General features: G+C 53.3%; 1 protein-coding gene across 8 annotated transcripts in view; it reads left to right on the forward strand.

Moving 5' to 3' along the window:
- Window positions 1–3065: 3065 nt before the first annotated feature.
- The window catches only part of PLEKHA6 (pleckstrin homology domain containing A6), a 135596-nt gene continuing 119115 nt past the window's right edge, over window positions 3066–19546 (forward strand). For 3 of the 8 annotated variants that reach the window (XM_079761805.1, XM_079761809.1, XM_079761813.1), the window contains exons 1-3: window positions 3071–3779; window positions 9597–9673; window positions 14047–14104. In XM_079761805.1, coding sequence (XP_079617931.1) covers window positions 3697–3779; window positions 9597–9673; window positions 14047–14104 — 218 coding nt within the window. In that variant the 5' untranslated portion in view covers window positions 3071–3696. Of the gene's footprint in view, window positions 3780–9596; window positions 9674–14046; window positions 14105–19546 lie in introns of all 8 variants that reach the window. The other 5 variants (XM_079761810.1, XM_079761808.1, XM_079761811.1 and 2 more) reach the window with 3 other exon arrangements.

Consider the following 19546-nt stretch of genomic DNA (forward strand, 5'->3'; position numbering starts at 1 on the left):
GGCTTATGGGACATAAGGGGGGGGGCCCAGTCTCTCTTCACCTTCTGGCTCCACTTTTTTCTGTATTGGCTTCATTTTCAGTAGGCTCTCCCCTGCAGCAGCATCACAATGACACATGCCAGCTTCAAATCCAAGAGAAAAAAGGCTTCCCAGGAATTCTGGGATCTTCTTAAAACGGAATCTCATTGGTTTGGTGTGAGTCACGTGGTCCTTCCTGAACCAATCATTATGTCCAGGGACATAGAGAGACAGATTAGCCACATCTGTCATAGTATCCGTTCTCCAATGGAGCTGGGGTGGGGGTGGGGCCAGCCCATCCAATCCACATGGGCTGGCAGTGGCAGAAGGATAGATGTCAAAGGAAACTCGGGGGGCTAGTAACCAAAGAAGGAAGGTTGGATATTAGACAAGTGAAAATAATAGATATTAATTTTAGTTCCCATTAAGTGATGATTTTCCTGTAGGTACTGTATTGATCTCCCATGGCTGCTGGATGGCCTAAAACAATAAAACATTCTCTCAAGATTTTAGAGGCCAGAAGTCTGAGATCAAGGGGTTGACAGGGCCATATTCCCTCTGGAGGCTCTAGGGTAGAATTCCTTCTTTGCCTCATCCAGCTTCTGGTGCGGTCAGCATTCCTTGACTTGTCGCTGTATCACTCTAATCTCTGTCTCTGTGGTCACACTGCCTCCTCCTCTTCTGTGTCTTCAAGTCTTCCCCTGCCTTTCTCTTAGAAGGTCACTTGTCATTAAATTTAGGGCCCACCCAAATAATCCAGAATAATCTCATTAAGATTCTTAATGACGCTCTATCCACCAAGCCAAACCGGCCAGGGCTGTATTAATATTGATAATAGTTCATAATCAAGAGCTCAAATGGAGCCTTAGCCGGTTTGGCTCAATAAGTGGAGCATCAGCCCACGGATTAAAGGGTCCCAGGTTCAATTCTGGTCAAGGGCACATACCTTGGTTGCAGGCCAGCCCTAGTTGGGGCACATGCAGGAGACAACCAATCGATGTGTCTCTCTCACATCTATGTTTCTCTCTGTCTCTCACTCTCTCTTCCACTCTCTTTAAAAAATCAATGGAAAAGTATCCTTGGGCAAGGATTAACAAACAAAGAACTTGAATGGAAAGTCACTGGCAAGAATATGCCACAGAAAAGTACTTTCAAACCTAATTTCTTTTCTTAGTTCAAATGAGTAAAAAACATTCACAATCTCAACCACTGGCCTTTGCTTGACTAGGTAAATGGTCGTAGGAACCTCCGTCTACATTAGAGATAAACAAGATAAAAATCTTGTGACTAAATTAACAGGAGCTCCGACTCCTCCAAGAAGACAACAGCGGAATACATGTTTTCAAATAGATGTCATTTTGTCCCCTATTTCCACCCACATTCAGCCCAAGCAGCTGCCCTTTCTGGTTGCTCAGGTTGGACCGGGAACTCACTGGTTGCTGGTATTTTCCCTGGAGGCATTGTGGCAGCAAATCTGGATTCAGATCCTCAGATATCACTGGGGCTGGGCAGGTGGCTCTGTCTTTATCAGTGGGAGTAGTCTTACAGGTGTTTCACAAGGCTGGGGACTGGTGAGGAGTCTGATCCCTTAGCCTGCCCCCCTCCCCAATTCAGGCACTAAGGGGCATAGATCCTCATATAGATTCTCGGGTGTGGGTCTGCTTTTTCTACTAGAAACCGTGGGGTGTGAGAAGGGTGAGAAGAGTCGGGGGTCATGATTTCTGCTCCTCTTCTGCATCCAGGGAACATACTCAGCTTACAGGAATCGAACTGTGTGTACATTGGGAGTGTGCATTTCCAGTGTTGGAAGCAAGAGCTCTGGCCTGGGACACTGGTGGACAGATCCTTCTCTGTCACCACCTTGCTCAGTGACCTTAACTGGCACCTCCCCATCTGTGCTCTGCAGCCCCTGTATTTAAACAAGAGGATTGAACCAGATGCTCTCTGAGGCGTCTTCTAGCTTCACTATCGCTCAGATGCAGACACAATTATACCCTCCAGGCTGAGAATCTGGGATACCGGTAAGGTTCGTTAGCTGCTGCTTTTTCCAGAAAGCTCGCTCCCACACACCCTGAGGTTGCTGATGTAACCAGGACCCTAAATCAGGTCCCAGTTATGCCAGTATCAGTCATTCATCCAACAGGAATGGGGTGCCCCCAGGTAGGCGCTGGAGCTAGACAGATGAGTGAGGCGCAGGCCCTGCCCGGAGGAGCGCACAGCCCAGTGAAGGGGCCAGACGAGTACATGAAGGATTGCATCACGCTGTGGTAAGTTCCACGATAGGGCTATGAATGAGGCTGCCTGACGCACAGCGGATGGACACATACATCTGTCTGGGGTGGAGTCAAGAATGGCTTCCTGGGAAAGGTGACCCCTGGGCGGACACTGCAGGGCGAGCAGGAGTTACCTGGGCCGAACAGGGATCAAATCCCTCATAGTGCTCACAGCAAGGATGCCCACTCAACAGGTGCTTGCAAACTGCCATGGACACATTGCTTCCTCTAAACACGGGTCTATTCCCCTGGACCTGACACAGGGATGGGAACAGTGTGCACCGCATTGAAGCCCAGGGGAGCCCAACTTTGACACAGACCCGAGACGGCAGAGCGTGGACCCCAGCAGCGGCATTTTTGACACGCCAGCATCGCATGCTGGCAACCCGTGTTCTGTGCACAGAACACACTTCCTCCTCTGCTTTTTCTTTCCTTTTCCTTTTCTGCTGAAAGTTTGGGGGAAGGCACGTAAAAGCTGTTGGCTTCTGAGTGTCTTCCTAAGTTCCCTGATTCTACTTAGTCACGGCAGGCTTCTTGGAGGAAGTGCTCAGAAAGAAAGGTGAGGACTAGCTTGACTAACGAGGCTGGCATCTTAGCAAGAGGAGTCTCCCAGGGCCCCTTCCTACCCACACCCAAGCCACCACCCTTCCCTGCACTTGACCTTTGTTCCTCTACTTACCTCCCGCCAAGTATAACCAGGCTTGACCAAGTCCTCTTTTCCGTTTAGCGGCTGGGCATGTCCCTCACAGTTCGTGGTTCGTCGCTTTAAGCCCAACTGGTTCCGGCGCCCAGCATCTGGACTTGGGGACCTGCCGGCTGCGGCTTATTCTGGCTGTGCATTACCTTGGAGGCGGCGCCCTGGCTCCGCCCCCTCCCGCCGCAGGTTCAAGTGTGGGTTGGGAGCTGGGCGGTGAGGAACACTCCCGGCTCACACAGCAACCTGCTCCCTGCTCGGCCGCCAGGCTGCCCGCGGCGGCGGAGCCGGAGGGACGGGACCCGGAGCGGTGCTGAGCGGTCCAGCCCGGAGCGTCCGAGCCCTCACCGCGCCCATCTCCAGTCCCCAAGTTCACGGGCGCCCCAAGAGGAGTCGGCTCGAGCAGGAGGCAGGTGGCGCCGGCTCGGGCTGGGCGGCGTGGGGCTCGCTCGGCCCCGCGAGGGTTAAGCCTTGCGGGCTCCTGCTGCCCGGCTGGCGGCCAGCTGCCTTCAGGGAGAGGCCGGAGCCGCTGCCCGGTCGGAGGGACCCGGAGGGACGCCGTTAGCTGGGGCTGCACCTACTTCAGAGCCCCTCCCCGCCCCCATCCCTGCCTCCCGGAGGAGCAGAGAGTGGGGGCTGCGGGTGGGGAGCCCCTGCCAGCTCAGCCCCCCCCCGGTGGCTGGAGAGCCAGGGGGGCAGCGAGACACGGAGATGGCCGATGAGCCCGACTGGCTGGACTTGCTGGGCCGGTGGACCTATGGAGTTGACCCCGGTGGGAGAGTCTTCTTCATCAAGTATGTTGTCCGTCTCGTTGATGCCTTATTTCCTTAAAGTTGTCGAACTTGAACGGTGGCAGGGCTGGGGGCGGCTGGTGAGGGCAGGGGGAAGCAGTGGCTGGAACAAGGGGCATGACTAATAAGTTTATCACATGCCCATTTGAATGGGTCTCCCGCCTTTTCCTGGGCGATCAAAGTCCAGCACAGACTCAGCATTCCTGAGGGCTGCAAGGGCAGGGCCAGGCAGGGCAGGTGCCGGCCTTCTCCCTCCTCCCGTCTCACACCCGAGGGGAGGATGACTGGACCCAGGGCCCAGCCTGCAGCGTTTTCTTTTCTGTGCGGTCCACTGCACGGGCCAGGGCCGAGTTCTTTCTTTCTTTGTTGTCCCCCACCTCCCCTTCTTAAGGGAAGACTTGGGCTAAGTGGCAAAATATCAGGGGACCCTGCCCCTACCACTCAGGTCCTATGGACTCACCCCAGGACTCAGGGTCCCCAGGCCCGCAGCCTCTCCTTCCTGCTTCTTTATGGGGCTGTGGTCCAGAGGAGGGAGGGGATGCCCACGGTACATCAGCATTCTTCAGAGAGCGAGCCTCTGCTGCTCGCAGTAATATATTAGCACTGTTGTATTAATTCCATAAACCGAAATGGCTTCGGCATAATCTCATTATAACAGAGTGGCCCCCGCTGGTGCGATTTTGGCCGCTCGTACTATCGTCATGCTCTGCCAGGAGAGGAATCTCCCGAGAATACAGCAAGTCTACAGGCACAGCATCCTGAACGGCTCCCCACCCAGGATGAGTTGTCCCTTCCTCAGGAGAGCCACACAGAACACGAGAGCTGAGGGCATCTCAGATGTGGCCCCTCTGTCTTTAGATGGGGGAAGCGAGGTCCTCAGGTGGGGAGTACTCGGCTGAGATAAAGCCACTTGTTATCAGGGCCCGGACTCCGTCCAGTATCTGCTGACTTTAGCCATTCCCCTTCCCCGCCGGTGCAGGTGGCCGGCGATTTCCCTCTAGTGTTTCTCAGTTTCCTCATTTGCTGTAGGCCTTTCTTCTGTAATTATCATCACGATGATCATAATTGAGGTTGCAATTAGATTATCTTAGAAATGACCTCCATTGAAGTTCTTGATCCTGCGTTAGATTCTCAAATAACAGAAAGTCCCCAGTATTAAAACTGGAGTTTCTACTGTCACTGGGTTGAGACTTTATTGCCCATAAGAATCACCTGAGTAGTTTATGAAAAAGGCCGACCTGACGCTACCTGCAGGCGTTCAGAAGACCTGGGGTGGAGCCTGGGGATCTGAATTTCCACAAGTTCCTCAATTATTCTGATGAAGGATTAATTTGACTCTCCTCATCTTTCTTCCCAATCTCATTTGCATTCTAGTTTCTCTTCTTCTTTCTTTAAAAAAAAAATGTATTTTTGTTGATTTCAGAGCAGAAGGGAGAGGGAGAGAGAGATGGACACATCAATAATGAGAGAGAATCTTTGATCAGTTGCCTCCTGCACGCCCCATGCTGGGGATCCAGCCTGAAACCTGGGCGTGTGCCCTGACTAGAAATCAAAACTGACCTCCTGGTTCATAGGTCGACACTCAACCACTGAGCCACACTGGCTGGGCTTCTCTTCTTTTATTTCACAAACTTTTATTGAGTATCCACTGCTTTTCTGCCGTAGGGCTAGGCATTGGAGATAAGGAAGAAAAAAAAAAAAAAAAGGAAAAATACAGGTTTTTTTTTTTTTTTTTCTCCTTGAAGGGGGTAGGAAGAAAATGAAAATAAATACTTAGGAAATAATAGGATACATTCTAGAGGGATTTTCATGGTGCTTCAGGAATACAAGGAAGAAAATACGAATGTTCTCCAAGGAGGAAACATTTGAGCTGCTTCGAGAGGAGAGAGACCAGAATGAAAGGGGTCTTGAAGCAGAGGCCTATGGGAAGGAGGGCATGATGCATGCCAGGGCACAGGTTATCGAGGACATGAGGGGGTCTCTAGAGATGGAGTGGAGGTTGCAGAAGATGTGGTAGGATAAGGGGTCTGAATCTGATTCTGTAGGCGAAGGGAAACCAAAGATTTTGATTTGATTTTTATTTATTTATTTATTTATTTATGGTTAAATTATTTATTCAAAACCAAAGATTTTAAACAGAGGATTAGCATAGTTAGAGCTGCATTTTAGAAGGCTCCCTCTGGCAGCTGCGTGGATGGAAGATGACCTGAGGGTGGGGAGCAGTTAGGAAGCAATTGCAGAAGTCCAGCTGATGGGGAACTGAATTTGGATGGTGAGAACAGAGGGAAGGGGAGGGAGAGGTGGGAGAAAGAGGAGTGGAATTGAGAGCACTCATGTATTGCCTGAATGTTGGGGAAAAAAGAAGATTTGAAGATAAATCTCAGAATTGTTTACGTCAGGTTGACAGAGATCAGGAGTATGGGAAGAGGAACAGATTTTAGGGGAGATAAGTTCAGTGGGAAAATTCCAAACTTGAAGTCCCTGTGGGATATTCAAGAGGTGATGTCTAATAGGACAGAGCTTGAAGAGAAGGGCCTGGCTGGAGAGTCCTGAGAGTCAGCATGTGGGAGTGGAACCACCCAGGAGTACGTGAGAGAGAAGGCAGGAGGGTACCCAGGCAGCACCCACGTTTAAGGAAAGGACAGAGGGAAGAGAGGATGGAGAAGACGACCAGGGGTCACAGAGGTGGACAGCACCAGGGCCAGGGGAGGGTGCTGCCTCAGAAGGTGAGGAAGAAGGATGTTAGGAAGAAAGGAAGAGTCAATAGAGAAGTCAAACATGTCTACTGGATTTAGGAACTGCGGGGTCTTTAATGACCACTAGGAAAGTAGTTTTAGGGGAAGGCTTGAAACAGAACCAGCTTGCAGGGGTTGCTGAGTGGGAGACCAGGAAGTGGGGACAACCAGAGGGATTGGTTTCCAAAGGGAATGTTTGCTCACTAAGAAGGGGAGCCTGAGACAGGAGCTGGAAGAGGAGGCAGCACTGAGAGGGAGGCCGAGGGTCAGACCGTGGATGACACGAACAGGAGTGAGGGCTAAAGGGATGGACCTGACAGGGAGAAGGAAGCGGAAGATACCAATTTTCAATAGACCATACACTGAGTGGCCAGGTTATTATGATCTCTGAACGCATAATAATCTGGCTACTCAGTGTGTGTGTGTGTGTGTGTATTAGAGGCCTGGTGTATGATTTCGTGCATGGGTGGGGTCCGGCCAGCCTGGCCAGGGGGAGGGGACATGGGTGGTTGGCCAGCCTGCCTGCTGGTCGAACTCGAGGGGACAATTTGCATATTAGCCTTTTATTATATAGGATATACACTGAGTGGCCAGATTATTATGCGTTCAGAGATCATAATAATCTGGCCACTCAGTGTAGATGCCCAGTAGAATACGATTCTATAAAAGATAGGAGAGGGTGGCAGCTACCCCCTCGGCAGAGGGATTCGCCTTAATGGAGCAGGCAGCCTCTTCTCCACCGTATGAAAGGATGGGGGGGGGGGGGGCGGGGAACATGGCTATGTTTGGGATGGGGTGGTTAGGACCACTAGGAAAGGTTCTGCCCACGCTTTCTATTTTTGTGTGTGTGAAAGAAGAGATAAGATATCCATTGAGAAGGGGTGGGTGGGCGGGGTGGGGGCGGGGAGAGGCAGGCGTGAGACTTGAGGTTGGTGGGGAAGCCTTAGAACAATCTGCAAATGGCAGCTGGCTGGAGCCCCCGAAGAAGATTCTAGGGCCCAGCTAAGCGTGGAGACTGTGGATTTGCAGTGACATCAACCCTCTCAATTCCACAGTGTCCCCATCAGCCCAAAGCTGGAGTGGAGATAGCCGGTGACTGCATTGTTCTGGCCCAGGGGCTGACCTGGGCGGGCCCAAGGGAAGAGGAAGTTGAGGGTGTGGTGGGGCTGTGCCCACCCCGTGACCTCATGATTATTCATGATATCCAGGCAAACGGAGGGAGCTGACCGGGTGAGAGCAGAAGAGGGATCAGGGGCCAGAAAGTGTCAGGGTGGCGGGAGAGGAGGTACAAGAACGAATGTCCCCTCACACCTACAATTCAGCGCTGGCTGGATTTACTCTTCCTCAGCCGCCTCTCCCATTGCCTCCCAGGACCAAAGCCCAGCCCAGAGGTCATCCCTGAGGGCGCACAGTGTCTCCAGGGTCCCCGGGGCATCAGAGCAGTCACTGTGTTCCTTGTCTCCTCTCCTCTAGAGGGGTGGGTGAGCTGGGAAATCTCCTCCTGCGGAGGGTGTCCAAACTTAGGGAAAAATTAGTGGAGTCAAGAGAAAAGCAAGCGTATTCCACACAAGGATTTGGACCTGAATGCTCCTAGCAGCTTCCTTTGTAATGGCCCCACACTGACAACAACCGCAATGTCTATCGGCAAGCGAGCGGAGGAACACACCACCGTCTAGCCTACGATGGAATTCTACTCAGTAACGAAATGGAACAAGCTATGAACTCGTGCTACCACATGGGAGGGAGGAAGGAAGGAAAGAAGGAAAGCAACAAAGGGGTCTAGCTTGTATGAGTCACTTACATAATACTCTAGAAACTCTAGAAAATGCAAACTAACCTGTAGTAACAGGAAGCAGACTCCTTGCTGGGGGGAGGGGAAGGTTAGCAGAAGCTCTGTGTGTGTGTGTGTGTGTGTGTGTGTGTGTGTGTGTGTGTGTGTAGGGAGGAATTACCACGGGGCAAAAAGAAAATTTGGGGGAATTCACTTCTTGATTTTTGTGGTAGTTTCATGAGTATATATATATGCTATGTTAAAACTTTAAATTAAACCAGACGTTTTAAATATGTGCAGTTATTATCTATCTTGCTTCACTAAACATTTTGCGAGCCCTTCTTAACAGAGTTTGTTATATCCATTAAAGTATTAATTATAGCTTAAAAGCACTGAGTGTCCTGGGCCCCAAGGACCTCCCACCTCATAACCTGGATGACACAGGTGGTCTGAGAGTCCTCTGCTCCACACACCTGGATTGGCCAAGAAGGTATGGGAGAAGGCAGTGCCACTTGGCTGGTGTGGGCCGAGAAATATCGACGGGCCACCTGCCCTCGGATCCTCGGCCAGAGCCCAGAGGATCTGCCCGTGGGGAGCCCACCCTGCTGGGAGGAAGATATTAGGAAAACTCAGGTTTTATGGGGGATGGATCTGGGTCGGAATCCTGGCTTCATCACTGACGGACGGTGTGGCTTTGGGCCAATGACGTCACCCCTCTGAACCTCACATTCGTCATCTGAAAATTCCTAATGTGAGGGGATGTTGTGAATGAAAATACATGGTGTTATAGACACCCAGGGACTGCTGGCTCACCCGGCCTCCTCCTTCCTTATCCACGGAGGAGCTGCCACTTAAGGACCTTCCCTGTTCTTCCCATGCGACTTCAGCATCACCTCAGATGTCATCTCCCTAGCGAAGCCTCGTGCTGATCCTCTTCTTAACTTCATCCCGGTTAGTGCTCCTTCTCTGTGATGGGACAGCACTGTGCTCAGCTGTAACAGGGGTTACACTTCCTATCACATCACGATGTAATGGGATCGTTAAAAATTGAGGTGCAATTGACACGCAACATTATATTATGCCGCTATCTCTCTATATGTTTGTTTCTTTGGGGTCAGGGATCAGACAGTGTTCCTCACTGAATCCTCAGCGCCTGCTCAGTAAACGCTCTGTGAATGTGAATGAATGAAGGAAGGAAGGAAGGAAGGGAATGGGGATGCTCCGTCTCAGGTGTCTGGGATTGGACAGTCAGTGTTGATGTGAACTTGGAAGCAGGTCTCTTGAAGCTGACATTTTCTTACTGGTTTTCTATAGTGATGAGGAAAAGTCAACCAGTTGGGTGCACCCTGGTACGAAATCACCCATCCAGAGTGGATTCTGCTCCAGCTCAGGTAAGAAGCTCCTCTGTCCCTGTTTTGCAACAGAAAAGGAAGCAGTGGTGCCCATCAGTAGATGAGTGGATAAAAAGCAGTGGTACATGTACACAGTGGAATACCACTTGGCCATAAAAAGGAAGAAAATCTTACCCTTTGCGACCGCATGGAGGGACCTGGAGAACACGATGCTAAGTGAAATAAGCCAGTCAGAGGAAGACAAGTACCATATGATTTCACTCATAAGTGGAATCTAATGGACAAACTGAATTACCAAGCAAAATAGAGACAGATCATAGATGGAGAGCAGACATACAGCTCTGCGGGGAGGAGGCTGTTGAGAGGAGTGGAGGGTTTGAGAAAAAAAAAAGAGAGAGAACTCATGGACACGGCAACAGTGTGGTGATTGCCATGATAAGGGATGGATATAGAAGAGGGCATACCCTGGCTGGTTTGGCTCAGTGGACAGAGCGTCAGCCTGTGGACTGAAAGGTTCCGGGTTCGATTCCAGTCAAGGGCACATGTCTGGGTTGCGGGCTCAATCCCCAGTAGGGGGCATGCAGGAGGCAGCCAGTCGATGATTCTCTCTCATCGTTGATGCTTCCATCTCTCTCTTCTAAAAAAAAAAATAAAAAAAAAATAGAAGAGGGCATAGAGGGGCTAAATGGTGATGGAAAAAGAAAGTAAACTTTAAGAAACAATAAAAGGACGCAATAGCTTGAGGTGACAGTAGGACTTTGTTTCTGACTTTTCCTTTCTCCATGGATGGGCTCAGCAGAACATTGCGGGAGGGTTGATGCTCACTCTCAGGTCTTCCCAAGCCTCCGCTCTACAATTAGTATCTGGGAAAGGCCTCTGAGAACAAAGGCTTTGCTCCTCTCTGGCCTCCTGCGCAGTCAGCAAATCCCCTGCCTCCTGAGCGCCCCTGACCTGGGCAGAGCCCGGCTCCCAGAGCTGGACCCAAGAACCTGACGCCCGATGGAGCTGTTCTCTCTCGGGGCTGCCAACGTAGGCGCCACCAGCCAGGGGCTGCTGAGCAGCTGAAATGTGATTAGCGTGACTGAGGAACTGAATTTTAAATGTTAATTAAGCTACATTTAAAAAGCCCAGGTGACTTGTGGGAACTCCTTCACGTTGGGGGAACCTAAAGAAAAGGGGGCAGGGCCAGCCCTGATTGCTTACTACGGAGCAGACTCCATTCCCAGCCCGCGGGGAACAGCCAGGAGAGTGGGAAAGGGGGGACACGTACAGGCAGAGATTTTAGTCTAAAGTGAGGAGGTCAGACAGGGAGAATCAGAAGGCCTGCGGGACTCCAAGGGAACAACCAGTCGACCAGTCGTCCTCTTCGGACCACCAGAGACCCATGCTTAGGGGCTTTCCAGCCCTTGGCCTGACCGCAGAGCCGGCACGTGGCTCTGAGCATCCGGTCCCCCTGCGGCACGGTGGCACTGTGGTGCACACTGGGTTAAGCTGTTGACTTGCCCACAGCCTGCTTTCTTTTAGATTCCAGGCTGGAATCACCGTGGTTTTATAGCTGGAAGGGATGTCAGGGATCCTGGAGTCCAAGTCCTTCATTTTAAAGTAAGAAAACTGGGGTGGGGGAAAAAGGGGGTCCTAATATAAGGTGACAGGAGATTTGACTCTGGGTGGTGAGCATACGGTGCAATATACAGATCTTGTAACATAGAAACCCGCACCTGAAACCTGTATGTTCGAGTTGACCAATGTCACCACAATACATGTAATAAGTAATAATAATAATGATAATAATAAGAAGAGAGAAAATTGAAGAGCAGAGAGGAAGTCCCTGGCTCAAGGCCAATAAGGAAAGCGGAATCGGGGTTCAATGCGTAAGATGTAGGGGCCAAGGGACCTACGCTCCCACCTCAACTCTGCTCTCTATGACTGTGCCGTGAGCAAGTGGTTTAATTTCCCCAGGACTCGGCTTCTTCATCTGCAGAATGGGGCTAGGGAAAGAACCTCAGAAGGCTGTAGCACAAAGCATGCAGAGAGGCACCAGCAGCCAACGTGACCGTGGTGGTTATAGTCACTGTCGTGTTTCTGACCGACAGCGAGGCTGCTGCCCCGAGGCAGGGCTGGTTTCTTCTGGGCTCCAGCTGTTTCCAATCTGAGCCCGCCCACTTATCAGGACTCTAGGTGGGACTGGAAGATGAATAAAAGCCTGCGAGCCGATTCTTTCCATTTTGGCTGTAGCCAACGGGTTGTCCAAGGCGGGGAAGGGGTTAAGGCGCCCCCGAAGCTTGCTGGGAGGGCAGCTGTCTCAGCGGGCACTCCGCCGGGACCAGAATATAAGCACTCTTGGTGTTGCCCAGGCAGAGAGGGCCGTGTGGAGGGAAGTTGCTGGAAGAGGCAAGGGGACATCGTCCACCCTGGCCTCTTTCCCAGGCACATCACAGTGGCAGGATTTTTTATGATTCTGACCCAGTGGGGATCCCTCTCCTCGGGGAGGCTGCCAACCCACGCCCTTCTGAATGGCAAGGTCCTCCCACAGGGACAGAAGGGAACAAGTGGCATTTATGGAGCAGCACGGAGGGAAGAATGCGAGCTTTGGAGGCAGCAGACCAGACCCACATTCCGGCTCCGACACTTCCTGTGTGACCTTAAGCAAGTTGATTAACCTCTCTGGGCCCCAGGTTTCTTATCTATAAAAACGTTCAGGACGATGCCTATTAGGTAGTGTTGCTGTGCGGAGGAAATGTGCTGGCCGTGGTGAGATGTGTAGCTCAGAGGAGGGAAGCACTCGCTACGGGGGTAGCTGCTGCTGTTATTTCTCTGGACCGAGTCCTGGGAGGGGAGGTGGGCCTGCTGACTGCCCTGCTGTGCTGAAGCAGCAGCGTTACCGGCAGCAGCGACTATGGAAATAGACCCTTGGTAAATACGGGTGAGTCAAATGAATGAATAATGACTGGGCTCTCCGCGCTATGGAACCCAGCTGACAATTTGGCTGGAGAGATTCAGACCTATTAGTATATTTTATAAAACCTCGGGCATTTAGACTGACCAGAAAGGTGGCACTGTTGACAAGAAAACCTGCCCCTGTTTGCCAACATGTCAGCCAGGGGCCTCTTGCACCCCAAAATGAATGATCCCCCCCAGATCCTGCCTTGGGTTTCTCAAAAGACTCCTTCACCTCTGTCTGGGGTGGAGGAGCCCTGTTCGCTGGGGAGACAGGACGCTGCCGAGGGGGCTGTTTTGGAAGGGTGGGCAGGATGACACGGGTCACTCAGAGCTGGGTGGCCGAGCCTCCCAGGGGACTGCCCAGGCACCTCTGGGCCAAGGTCAGCTTCCTCAGCTATCCAGTCCTTGCTCCCTCGGCGGGTCTGTGATTCTCACTCAGCATTTCCTATGGACAACTTTTTCCAGAAGTGCTATTAAAAATTGTTTAAAAGTCTATTTTCCCGGGACTGATTTCCTAGGTCAATGGTCGGCAAACTCATTAGTCAACACAGCCAAATATCAACAGTACAACGATTGAAATTTCTTTTGAGAGCCAAATTTTTTAAACTTAAACTTCTTCTAACGCCACGTCTTCAAAATAGACTCGCCCAGGCCATGGTGTTTTGTGGAAGAGCCACACTCAAGGGGCCAAAGAGCCGCATGTGGCTCGCGAGCCGCCGTTTGACGACCACGGTCCTAGGTCCTCGGGGTCTTGTCTTGAGCAGCAGAATTGGGAGTAATAACACCGGCCTGGGTGCTCATTATCGGTGAGGCCTGGGCAGCGTCACCCTTGGCTCCAGGGTCCGCGGCTGTGATGCCAACAGTCCGTGGGATGATCCTGAGGACCCTCCCAGGGCCACCACCTGTGTGTTCTCTGCTGTACCCCGGGGGCTGGCACAGAGCCCTGAACAGAGTAGATGCTCTATAAAAGTTTGCTGAATGAACGAGCGAATCCTGTGAGATGACGACTCATTTGGTCCCTACTCATTGATATGGGCTGGAAACAGACAGCTAAGAATAATGGACACAAAGGGTGAAATGGCCCTAGCCGGTTTGGCTCAGTGGATAGAGCACCAGCCTGTGGTCAGAAGGGTCCTGGGTTCGATTCGGTCAAGGGCACGTACCTTGGTTGCAGGCTCCTCTCTGGCCCGGGCCCTGGTTGGGGCTCATGCAGGAGGGAACCAACCAAGGTGTTTCTCTCACATCAATTTTGGTCTGTCTTTCCATTTCTCTTCCACTCTCTCTAAAAATCAATGGAAAAATATTCTCGAATGAGGATTAAAAAAAAAAAAAAAAAGGTGAAATGCTGGTTTGAACGCTGTTGGCTTGTCTGACTTTTCCTGGTTCTCCCAGCGCCCACCCCTCCTGGTGCAGGCCGGGCAGCGGGGCTGAGCGGGGCGAGAGGGTGATTCTGTGCTTGTGCTTCCTCGCAGGTTTGCCCAGGGGCTGGGAGATGGATTCCACCCGGGAAGGAGCCGTGTATTTCATCAAGTGAGTACGGCGGAGCTCGCTCCGGTCTCCCTGGCGGGCCTGCCTTTGTGCCGGTCACCGGTGCCCTCTGGAGCGGGGAGAAGGCTCAGGGGTCTGGTGTCTCACCGAGGGCTTTGCTGGGGCCTCTCCGTCGCCAGGAGGTGTCACGGCTTCTGAACGAGCCGCAGATAAACATGGGTGTGTGTGCATGTGCGTGTGCGTGCGTGTGTGTGAGGCGTGCGTTTCTGTGGGTGTTGATGTTGGCCTGCGAGAGCCAGTGTCAGTCGTGGGAGTTTTCTCAGGGAGGGTGGGGTGGGTGGGGCCCTGGGCTCGGCTGCACGGGTGGGAGGGAGATGGCTAACAGAGGAGAGGCTGCTGCAGACACAGGACAAAGGGTCTGAGGAAGGAGATACGCACTGGCTGCCACGAGAGACAGGAAGTGAGCCGGTGGGAGGGGAGGGCTGATTGGGGTGCGCACACGGGCAGGTTGGGTGGCCACCGGGCTGCTTCCCTTACTCCTGCTCTTCTGGAGGGGGCATTGCGGACCTGACAGTGACAGGCGTGTGTCCCGCGCTCTGCGTTCGTCCAGGGGGTCGGTCAGCCCCTCGGTGGGCTGGGAGAGCTCATGCTCTCAGCAGCGGAAGGTGCCACCCTCGATGTCACCATGGAAACAGCCCTCTGGGCCGGGAGGGTCCACATCTACCCGATCGGACTCCTTTCCCTCCGCCTTGGCCTGGGTCTCGCCACCTCCAGGCTGGGTCCTGGCTTGGCTCCCGTGGGTGAGGCTCGGCATGCTCGGGCCTGTGGGCCTCTGCGTCTGGCCTGGCCTCAGACTCTGCAGGGCTGGTAGAGAAGACGGCTGCCCAGAGGGGGCCCCTGCCCAACCAGGGGAAGGGGACCCTCTTCTCCCCCCCCCCCCTTCTTTGAAATCCTCATCTCCCTGTACCGTGAGGTCACCTCACCATTTCCACCCCAAGGCCCGCCAGCACTTACACCAGCTTGACAGTTAACCGGATTCTTAAAACAAAATCAGCACCCAGAGATGATCTGACGAGTGATCTGTTTGGGAAATTGTTGTGACATCACGTGGCTCTCCTAGCCTGAGCTTCCCCGGAAATGGAACCCAAATCCTCTTGCATCAGTTAGGACGTTTCTCCTTGGCTCCTTGAAGATGCCATCTTAGCCTTCGATGGTGTGCATTTGGCTCTCGGGATTGCTGACTGAGCACTCCCACACGTACCATCCCTTCTCATCAGTCACAAATGGCTTCGCACCTGCTATGGTCTGGCCCTGTCTTCCTCTCTCACTGCTGGCCAGCCACGGTGGTTTTCATTCTTTCCCTCATCACGCCAAGTTCGTTCCTACCACAGGACCTTTGCCTTGGCTGTTCCTCTGCCTGGGAACACTCTCCTCCCCTTTTTGCCCATCTGCTTCAGCTACCAGCCCAGAGCACCTCCAGTCCTGAACTCATTGCCTTCCCATCATCAACACCTAGCTCAGGTTCATCAGCCGTCCCACATGGCAGAACCCTCCGAGACAGGCTTGAGCCCCTCCCCTCTGGCCTCTCAGCTCTCCCAAGTGTCTCTCAGCCCACCCAGTCCTCATCCTGAGTTCATGCCCACGTGGGCTCTCACCTGGATCATCCTGGCCGCCTCCAGCGTATTTCCTGCCTCCAGGCCACACTGGAAAGAACGCTCTATTTCTGCCATGCAACTTTGGTCATTTCATTCTCCATTGAAAACCTGTCATGCTTCCAGCTCCAGGATAAACGGAGGCACCCGTAAGGGCTTTATCATCTGGGTCCTGCCTTCTCCAGCCTGGCCTCCCACCCTCCCCAGTTTGCCAGACCCAATGGCTGTGGTTCCCTCAACACTCACCTCCCTTCCATGCCTGCCGGCCTTTGCGAGTGCTAATCCCTTCTCTCGCACGCCTTGTGTCTGCCCGCGAACACTGAGCTCTTCCTTCAAGACGCTGCTCGTTGCGTCACTTCTTTAGGGAACGAAGCCCACCTGTATTGTAATTGCTCGTTTGCACATGGTCATTTTCCCCAGAGCAGTGGTTCACAGCCTTGAGTGTGCATCACAATCTCCCGGAGGGCTTGTTCAGACAGAGAGCTTGGCCCCACCCCTCGAGTTTCTGATTCAGAGAGTCTGAGAATTTACATTTCATAACAGGTTCCCAGGTTATGCTGATACCGCTGGTCCACCGACCGCACTTAGAGAACCACTGTTCTAGACTGAAAAATCACCAAGGGCAGGGCGAAGGCATGGTCAGAAAGTCTGGAAACAGAGATGATATTATTTTATTACACACTAGAGGCCCGGTGCACAAATTTGTGCACTGGTAGGGTCCAGCCAGCCTGCCCTGATGAGGGCCATCAGGGGCAGGCCGGCTGGGGCGAGGGGCCGTGGGCGGGGGAGGCCGGGGAGAGGGGCTGCAGGCGGTTTGCCAGCAGGTCCCACCCCCAATCGGGGTGGGGGGCCCTCTTGGGGGTGGGGCCAGTCGGGGCAAGCGGCTACAGGCATTCGGGTGTTCCAGTTGTTCTGCCGTTCGGTCAATTTGCATATTACCCTTTTATTATATAGGAATTGTAACAAACATCAACAAGCCATCTATTATGCATTCTTGTCTGTTCCCAGACTTGTTGGCCACTCCACATATCAGCAGCAGCAGGGGACTCTGAGAGCTGAGGACCTTACTGTATGATTTCATTTAATCCTCACTCCAGAGTTGTCAGGGAGATGCTATCATCTCTAACTATTTGAGCAAGTAAACTGAAGCTTAGGAAAACCTGTTCAGTGCCATGAAGCTTGTAAAAAGCAAAGCTGGGGTCCAGCCCCACGTCTCCCCGATTTCCCAGGCTGTGCTCTTAGCAGAATGCTCCACTGTCCCCAGCATCCCTGGCCCCGGGCTCAGACAAACGCTAACTGACTGACGGAATGAATGGCCCACTCTCCTTATCTACAATCCACTCCCTGAAAAGGTTTATGACGCTTGGTTGGTGGGTGAGTTAGACACTCTGAGGACCCCAGCCTTGCATCCCAAGACGTAATAATAAAAGTGAGATAGCCCTGGCCTGTGTGGCTCAGGAAAGGGTTGCCTGGGCACCGAAGGGTCTCAGATTTGGTTCCCGGTACCTGGGTTGCAGGTTCCATCCCTGGCCCCAGTGGGGGGCGGGTGGGATGTGCAGGAGGCAACCATTCTATGTGCCTTTCACCTCTCTCTCTCTCTCTCTCTCTCTCCCCGCCCCCCCCCCCGCCTCTCTCCCTTCCTGCCTCCCTCCCCTTCCATCACTCCCTTCTACTCTCTCTAAAAAGCAATGGAAAAAAATATCCTTGGGTGAGGATTAACAACCAAAAAAAGTGAGGTATTCAGACAACGTGGGAAGCTATTTTTTTTTCCTTCTAGTGCGGATGAGTCAAATTTCAATGAACAAATATTTGCCCAGAGTCAGACACATAGAATTGTGTCAGTAAGTCCTTCCCTTCATGGTGCTTGGGAGATGGCTCTCATGGTATCTACAACTGGTGTCATTGCTGAAGCGTGCCTGGGGTTTGAAGGCGTCATTTACCCGGAAGGCGTGGTGCAGAGAAAAGAGCAAAAGCGAAGGGTTAACATGTGGGTAAAGCCCATCGCAAGCCTTGTGCGTGTACCGCATCCTTCCAGGAGAGGGAGCCAAAGCACACGTGATTGGCCCGACTCAGGCTTCAAGGGGTTGGTTCAGGGTTGCTCCTCAGGCTGACCCGGTAGAGCCATCTCCACCATCCTCGGCCACATCTCAGCCATGGTGGGTCTGGTAAACTTCTTTCAAAGCTTAAACACCTGGCTCTGCGCCCCCGGGGCCTGCGGAAGCCGCCCGCTGCGGAGCTGCCAGTGCTGCCTCCAGTAGCGCCTCCCTCTCCAAAGTTGGTGGGGAGGGCGATGTGGCAGGGACAGAACCACACCCCTGGTGACCCTTGCTCCCAATCTGGGCCCCTGCTGCTCCTCCCACCGGGGTGCGGTGCCCGCATTGGCCTTGCCCACCTGGCTCCAACCCTCCTCCAGCCCAGGGAGCCCCACCCAGCCGTTGTCACTTCCTCCTTGTTCTGGTCTGAACGCTTCCGCCAAGAAGGTGCCAGAATAGGCAGTCCCTCCATCTGTGCCTCTAGCTCATCCATGAGTTGCTTGCTCATCGCTGCACAGAGGCTGCGGGAGGCAGGGACGCAGCAGCCAGGGCTCTGTCCCCAGGTGGGACACCCCAACCTGTGGGACCCCAGAGGCAGCAGGGCCCCGGGAAGAGCTATTCTGCTGACTCCAGAGGGCAGATGGGACACAGGAGAGGTCTCAGGGCAGCATATCGGGTAGTTAGTGCCCGTTTTAGCTCTACCTCCGAAAAGCATATCGCCCATGAACAGTAAAGAAGGAGACAGATGAGGAGAGAAGAGAGCGGTACAGGGCTCACGTGCAGACAGGAACACGGAGGCTCGGCAGTCAAGTAACTTGTTCAAAGTCCCGCAGCCGGTGAGAGATGGAGCTGGGGTTCATACTCAGGCAGGCCCTCCAAGGTCCCTTTTGGCTCCCCCGTTGGTAGGTTCTGGGAGGGAGGGAGCCCATGTAGACGTGGCCTGAGTGAGGAATGGGCAGGGCACATTTGAGGGGCAGCTAGCCCGTCGAGGTAGCGCCTCGAAGACCCCGTGATGGGAGTGGTGATGACCTGAAAGGCAGGGAGGACCCGAGTGTTTGGAGAGTTGTGGACTTTCTCTGGGCATCGGGGCTGTGGCTCTCGAGCAGAAAATAGAACCACAGAGGTATTTTCTTAGGAAGCCTTCCTCTTCCTCCTCCTCATACTCTTCCCAGCCCAGATGCCTTCTTCTTTGCTGCTAAAACAGAGAATTTCCATTTGGCCGAGGGAGTCTATTTTCTCTGCTCCACCTTACTGCCCAGGTGGAACTCTAAGACCCTCTTGCTGTATCTCCCCCATCTTCTCTCAGAACGAGGGCACTGCCCCCCCAGCAGTCCTCCCTTTGGCCTCTCAGCCCCCAAAGCCACCCAGATCCCCCAGAAGCATCAATGTATCCCCTCAAGCTTCTCAGGGGATCTGTGGGCTTGTCTGCAGCCCTCGCTCTCTGTCTGCCAGAGAGGAAACCCTCTGAGCAGGCCCATCTGTCCGTCTCCTGCCTTTCCCGGCTGCCTGAGGGTTTTGTGGGGGGAGGGCTGGGGTCCTTGTCTCTCCCCCCACCCTCCCTGCCCCCTCCTGGGTGCTGCAGTGTCTGGCCCCGAACTTGTGTTGCTCCATTGGCTCCTCAAGGCCAGAGCTGCCCCCAGAGCCCCGCACCTTTGCCTGCCTGGAAGCCAGCTCTTCCCTGCCGGTACCGTGGCCTTGCCAAATCCTGGGGAGCCAGGACAAGTGGGTTGGGCTTAACCGGTCCCGCCTGGCACTGGGCCTGCACCCGGGACTTCTCTGCCACTACAGCCGAGTGGCCT

The sequence above is a fragment of the Cnephaeus nilssonii genome, assembly GCF_951640355.1.
Source record: "Cnephaeus nilssonii genome assembly, chromosome: 21".
NCBI classification, from domain to species: Eukaryota; Metazoa; Chordata; class Mammalia; order Chiroptera; family Vespertilionidae; genus Cnephaeus; species Cnephaeus nilssonii.